Below are 7115 nucleotides of genomic sequence, written 5' to 3'. Positions count from 1 at the left end.
GATAAAAATGCTCTCATAATTGGTTAAAAAAACAAAAAAAATAAGTGATTTCAATACTGCATACCGCCATTGTATCAAACCACCAGGGCTGCCATATTTAGCCAATTTGTGAAACATCTATATACTTCAGAGAACCAGAATTTTGTTTAATCAAGCGTGTACCTAATCTTGTAAATCAATATTAAACCTGAAACTATCATACTCATCACTAGAAAATGAAATGCCTTGACAGAAAAATTATATTCAGAACACATAATTGAACATGCTATTCAGAAATAATAGAATTTACATTTCTAAACACAGTTGCCTGTCTTGTTCATGGACACAATACTTATTTACAAACGACTCCTATACAGTTTCATTTTTCTTTACCTTAATAACATTAAAGATGATTACCAGATAATTCAGTAGTTATAATCAGAATAGTTATAGTCATGTTCTAGTAGATAAATTGAGTGAGTGAATCTTCACTCTAAATGCAATGAAATTCATATGGTGCCAAATCTGCTTTGTTCAATGTGGCTAGCAGTGAGGAATCAAATCTTCATTGCCAAATGTATTTTCTCCACTGTATGTAACATATAAGAATCCGTCCTCATCTTTGTGCTCATCATATATTGACGACATTATAGCAGCTGCAAAAATTAAGATGAAGTAACATGTTAGTTAAAAATAGACATGGCAAGACAAATAAGCAGGATTATTCATCAAAACTTAATAACTAGCCAAATGTAAACTGCCAAATAGTTTGCATACAACAGCAAAGACAACGTAATTTCTGGAGCAGCCCATAAAACAGATAACTGCAAACATTCCACGTACAAATTATTGTGTGTGTGTACATATATGTATATATATGTATATAAACATATGTAGTCCATGTACAAAATTGAGATGCATAGATAGAGAAAAAGAGAGAGTGAGAGACCAGTGGGAGGGAGGACATCGTTGACAAAAATAAAGATGGCCTTCTCTGCACTTAGCTTAATCCTTTTTCGAATGACATAAACAAACTGACCAACTGTCAAATCCGCTGGGACCAAGTACCTGGTAGAAGTATCACGAAAGTATAAATTTATTACTAAATGTGGCAATGTGTAATGTCTTCAAGCTATGAAAAACAAAAAAGAACAGATATTCAACCGATAAACAAAGCATTGGTTTCATCAACCATCAGTATTTCTAGAAACAACTTAATAGCTACCTACTTTTCTCAGAAAAACTCATCTACCTACTTTTTTTTGTCAATGTTGGGGATGTCACTCCTCTCTGCCTTCTCCACAATCACCTGGCAACCAACACCAACTATTAAACCAAAAAACATAACTTGTGTACCTTTCCCGTTTACCAAAATATACATTAACTGGAACCTTAAAAAATAGTAATTACACATTGAAGCTTATGATGTAATTACTTGTGTAACATTTTTTCAAATATACTTGTGTAACATTGAAAATAGTAGTTACACAACAAGCTGATATAAAACAATCAATCAACATTGAAAATATTAGTTCCACATTAATGTTGGACATTGCACTTCCATACCATGCAATGCATCAAGAAACAATATATCATTAACAACTATGGTTTTATTCGACGAAAAAAATTGTGATAAAATTTGAAGAATATTAATATTTTTTAAAAATTAGAATAAATATTTTTTGAAAATTTAAAAACAAACATTGGAACCTAAGATATGAATTCGAGCACCGGTTGATAATTTTCATCTGACTTATGCTCCCACATAAATGCAATCAAATATCCGTGAAAGATGTGTGCCCACATTCCGTAGCATACATGTCATATATATTAGAGGACACACATATTTCTTTTTAAGTTTTTTAAAATTTAAACTTAATAGAATAAGAAATAGAGACACCAATACACCAAAAAGCATCGATAATCTATAGACATAGCAGATCCTTGTCAAACGGTTATGCCTACTCAACAAAAGTGACAACTGGAGTCATTTATTTTCAGGGTGCACTGTATGTTTCTGCCGAGGGAAAGGAGCTCTACCAATCCAGAAAATTGGAAGCCAGACATGATTTGCAACCAGTACCAAAGCTGACATTTTTGCAGTTGATGTGCTTGCAGACACAACAGTGCAGCCAACACCACGGCCAGCATTTTTTGCAAGGAAACCAGCCCTTGTCTGTAACATCACATCAGACAACTATATTCATAATCTTTGTAGTACTGTTCTATAAAACATGACTGGGGTGTCTCAACTGAGATGCAACAATTCCTTTTACGGTTTTTTATAAAAAGCTTGTGTTGCATACAGACAATTACTAATACGAATTTAAATAAATTTTAGGGGTTATAATGCAATTTGCCAGATTTCTAAATTTTTGGTTGAAATTCAGCAATCCTTGTGACATTGATGTCGCATATCAAAAGATAAGAGGAACCAGTGGCAGATTATTTAGCACACAGTGGGAGGGATCAAGTTATCATCCTCAGTTGGGTCTTCTACTAGTACTTTCAAAAACCGTCTCTAGACGAAATTTTCAATTAAATTACATCAATATTTTCTGGGCTACAGGAAATTTTGGACACTGATGGAATTCATGGCACTTTATGAGAACGTGAAATTTCAGTTAAATCACACGATCTTATATTCTGGTATATAATGATTTGAGACACTCTCATCTCAATAACCCTTAAAATGTACCTGATACAGTACCTGACAGTACTCTGCTAGAAAGCAGCATGGAAGATGGATATGATAGCCGTGCTACAACACCTTCTAACCCAAGCATATTTTATTGATATTTTCAGGTACCTGTCTGCTCTGTTAAAAAACTAAATCAAATTTTCTTACATTTGACCAATTGTTGCTTTGTACCAACGTTTCAGCTGCTGGTTTTCTGTTTGCAGATACTTTTGGTATAGAAATTGCCAGAGGCTACAGTTCTTTTTGTGGAGAAGGTTAGCAGGGCCTGTACCTGAATTCAGCCTACCATGGCTACCGTTGGGCTTTGTTGGATGTGGCAACTCCAGTTTGATAGCTTTTTGTTGCCTGGGGGGCTCCAGTTTCGCCAAATAAAAGGAATCCTATTAATATAAGTCTACACAGCAGTATTTGGCTAAATTCATAATAGAATAGCAAATTCTATGACTTCATGTTGTAATTTTGAATTTTCTGATGCTGTGCTTTTAAACATCCTCTTTAATAAAAAACCATACTCTGTTTACCCAAACAGATGTCTTTGGCAGCTTTATATTTCTACTACAATTCTTTCGAATTATAATAGGGTGTCACTACTGTCTTTTTTAAAATTTACCTACCAGAAAAATATTATTCAGCTCCAAAATTGTTAACTAGACTTGAAATTCAAATTTCTACCTTATGAACAATATTAAACCAGGATGAAAGGTACTGATAACAACAGTTCCCTGGGACTGAACTAAAGATAGCCTAAAAAATTAAGATAATGGTGCAAGTGTAAGGCAATCATAATAGCCTAAAAATTAACATAACGGTGCAAGTGTAAGGCAATCATAACTATCTTTTAACAACAGTTCCCATGGACTGAACTAAAGATAGCCTAAAAATTAAGATAATGGTGCAAGTGTAAGGCAATAATAACTATCCTTAAAGAAAACCATTGCCTGGTATAAACCAAACTGAGATTATGCAAAATATCAGCATCAATGCTCTAATGATACTATAAATGAAACTTCCAGTCCTGAATAATTCTGATGTTTAAATGAGGTGCTTACTCAATGTCTCGATCAACTCTCAAACCTGGCATCAAGGATGCTAACAATTGAGCCCCTTAATTATTAATATCACACTCATGGAAAAACTTAAAACATGGTAAAACTGTACTGCTATAAAATTTTAGAACGATAATACAAAAACACTTGGCAAAGTGTTATTGATGTTAGACGAATTAATTGTTTCTCAAATAACTCGGTAAAGCTTAAGATTGTCCCATAGAATGTCCGAGGGAGGATTAAATACATTGTTTAAGGTGCTTGAGCGCTTTGTGGGCCCCTTTGCCTTATGATTGGAAAAATTTTGCATTGGAAGGGTAACGAAGTACTTAATAAAAGAAAATATAAAAAACTAAATTGCAAAAAGAAAAGAATATTTAAGTACATTACCAAAGAAAAAAATAAAAAAGCAAATTGCATGCTAGTGGAATATTGGAAGATGAAAAAGATAAAACAAAAATAACAAAAAAGCTTCAAGTCTCAAACACTTAACAAAGTAATTCCCTTAAAAAGGCCAATTCTAGGGAAATTAAGAAATATGCAGAGAAAATGTATCGGCAAATAATAGCCACAACTTGAATGAACATTAATTGCAAACATCGAAGCTCCCATTATTCAACATGGACATTAAATGCTAAAGATGTAGAATACTTTGAAATGCTTTAACTAAAAACCTTACTGGAATTCTGTCGGGATATTTGTCCCTGATTCTGGCAGCTTCAGCTTTTCTCTTCTCTGCATGATAGATAGTATACTTAGAACATGGAAAAGAATGACAAAATGCATCATAAAATAGTAAATCAAAATCAAAAAATCGCAAGCAAACTTCATTTGATATAGCTTAAAACTCAATCAGTCACATAAGATTCCTCACCTAGGTCATGCTCTTGCTTGAAAGAACTCTTTGCCATTGTTCTGTCAATTTCCCAAAAGAAACATAATTAGAAATTCATTTAAATAGTCATAATTATACCAAATGCTTAAATTAAACTTAAAACTACAATAATGCAACCAAACAGACCCTACAGCCCTTATGGTCCATGTTGCATTCACTTAGTAAAGAGAAAAGTTGAAAGAAAATACAAACAAACACACAACGCTTGTTAAGTTATATTCACCATGTAAAGAGAAAATGGATGAACTATCAAACCTACAATGCTTGTGATATTGCATTCATAGTGTAAGAAAGAACTATCAAACACATATCATTTGTGTTTGTTTCAGACGAAAACTACAAAAGTAAACTAACAGTACCTCCAAAGAAACTTTAAAAAAGACGGATGACTTAAAACATAATTCTCTCACGATAAGCAGAAATTGAACCTTACATTCCAATCGTTTCTGAAAAATTAGGAAGATCCTTGCGGTAGCAACCTCTATAAACCTACAGCAAGAAATATAAATCAGAATGCATTCAGTGCAACGGAGGAGAGCTGTCTGGAATACGGGCTAGCCATTAATGAAATTTCATTTCAAATGAAAAAGCACCTTGCATACAACAAACCCACAATGACAAAGCAAATACAATCAGCAAGCCGATTATTAATAGCCAAACAAATTTCAATCAAAACATATTGAACCAATAAATATTCAATTGAAAAGAAAAAAACATTCCTGTAAGAAAGCACATAAAACACCCAGTTTCCATTCATCAGAACAATTAAAAACCTAAACCATTCAAATAAAAAGAAAACAAGAACATTCGATTAACAAAACCTATAATATTGCAAAATACCCAATTTCCATTATTGATAGTGAACAAGGGTTGCAAGGGGCAGCCAAAAGCACGACCAAAACCTAGAATATTGCAAAATGCCCAATTTCCATTATTGATGGGGAACAAGGGTTGCCAAGGGTTGCCAAGGGTTGCAAGGCGCAGCCAAAAGCACGACCAAAACCTAGAATATTGCAAAATGCCCAATTTCTATCATTGATGGTGGACAAGGGTTGCAAGGGACAGCCAAAAGCACGACCATGCTGGAAACGTCCAGCGGGGTAAAGATTAAACGATTCTATACTCTAGCCATGGGTTGACATTCCCTAAACACAAACAAAGCTGAGAGAAATTTACCAATAGAAACTTTTTTTAAATAATAAAAAATCGAAAGATTTACAGAGAGATTTCTGTGCAGCCAAATTAGGGAAAAATTAGTACCCGCTCCCGGACTGCGAAACAGATATAATCAGACCCTAAAATATTACACAGGAGATCGAGATTCTTGTAAGAGGAAAAACGAAGCAAAAAAAAAATCGATAGGTTAAATTACAGCAATTTCCCCAAAAATTCAGGAATATCCTAATGGACAAAAAAGGAGCTGTGCAGCCGAATTAGGGCAAAATTAGTACCCGCTCCCGGACTAAGAAACAGATATATTCAGGCCCTAAAATATTACACAGGAAATCGAGATCCTTGTAAGAAAAAACGAAGCAAAAAAAAAATCGATAGGTTAAATAACAACAATTTCCCCATAAATTCAGGAATATCATAATGGACAAAAAAGGAACTAAATAAAGGAAAGAAGACGCTACAGATAGGTTAAATTACGGAGCTTAGAGACAAACCATACTAGATAGCGAATTGCATACAATACAAAGTATAGGGTTTGAAAGAATGAAAAGATAGGGTAAATTTCAGAGCCTGTACACAAAATAGCTAACTCCAGAGGACTATTGAGTTTGAAAATGGAAAACTAAAAGAGACAATTGCAGGCCCTAAAACTACACCCTTACCGCTTTGTATTAAAAAAGGTAAAGGTTGTACTCTTTCAAAAACGCGCCAGACACCAGGAAAAAGCCTTATTTTTCACACAATCTATCAAATCGCATGATTAAATTGAACACCGAAACGCAAGCATACAACAATTCAGAGATTGAAGGATCGAACTGAAAAATAACAGGAGGTTAAGGGTTCGAAACCTGCCTCGTTGGGCGAAAGCCTCGAATAATGCGGATGCCTTCCTTCGCCTGCCTTCAAATAATAAATTCTACTCTTTCGTCATCGACTAGAAATGATAGCAATTAATAACAATTTTTTTTTCACATCACAAGACTTTCAAGATTTTACTACCTAAAGGTAATTTGTATTTAAAGCTCTTCGATGTTTTCTACGCTTGGATTTTTATTTTTTTTTTAAGGGGGAAAAGATTTCCATTTTATTTTTTAGCGGTCTTTTCCCGGCCACTTTTGACTATTTGTGTTTTAGTTTTTCCTTTTTTCCTTCACTATGTATAATTATATATAATTGTATTTAGGTCATTTTCACAAATGTGGAATCATATGACATGCAAATCTGATTTGGTAAATTTTGCATTTTTATTTTTCAATTTGGTTTGATTTCTGTTTTTTCATTATTAAAAATTGGTGATGTGTTTCATTGTTATTGGATTGAT

At 33.7% G+C, this 7115-nt stretch overlaps 1 protein-coding gene across 8 annotated transcripts; it reads right to left on the bottom strand.

The window, feature by feature from the left end:
• Positions 1-237: 237 nt before the first annotated feature.
• LOC131037324 (autophagy-related protein 8C-like) lies at positions 238-6885 on the bottom strand. Of its 8 annotated transcripts, none has more exons than XM_057969429.2 (7): positions 6647-6885; positions 5055-5110; positions 4601-4641; positions 4406-4461; positions 1236-1288; positions 929-1047; positions 238-635 (listed from the first exon to the last, which is right to left on the bottom strand). In XM_057969429.2, exons 3-7 carry the CDS (start codon positions 4635-4637, stop codon positions 523-525), a joined length of 378 nt encoding a protein of 125 aa, XP_057825412.1. In that variant the 5' UTR covers positions 4638-4641; positions 5055-5110; positions 6647-6885; the 3' UTR covers positions 238-522. The 8 variants fall into 8 exon arrangements, with proteins under 8 accessions (XP_057825412.1, XP_057825418.1, XP_057825415.1 ...); XM_057969435.2 differs by having other exon boundaries at positions 5050-5110; positions 6643-6784; XM_057969432.2 differs by having other exon boundaries at positions 6643-6782.
• Positions 6886-7115: the final 230 nt, after the last annotated feature.

The sequence above is a fragment of the Cryptomeria japonica genome, chromosome 3, assembly GCF_030272615.1.
Source record: "Cryptomeria japonica chromosome 3, Sugi_1.0, whole genome shotgun sequence".
In the NCBI taxonomy this organism is placed as follows: Eukaryota; Viridiplantae; Streptophyta; class Pinopsida; order Cupressales; family Cupressaceae; genus Cryptomeria; species Cryptomeria japonica.
Note: the sequence above shows the minus strand (reverse complement) of the source record. Positions and strands in the feature narration are given on the sequence as shown.

Excerpts from the sequence above, each read along its gene's own strand:
- LOC131037324 (XM_057969429.2), bottom strand. The coding sequence starts at position 4,637 with ATGGCAAAGAGTTCTTTCAAGCAAGAGCATGACCTAG. Across the intron at positions 4,462-4,600 it reads CAAGCAAGAGCATGACCTAG|AGAAGAGAAAAGCTGAAGCT; the intron begins GTGAGGAATCTT and ends TCTATCATGCAG. Across the intron at positions 1,048-1,235 it reads CCCAACATTGACAAAAAAAA|GTACTTGGTCCCAGCGGATT; the intron begins GTAGGTAGATGA and ends TACTTCTACCAG.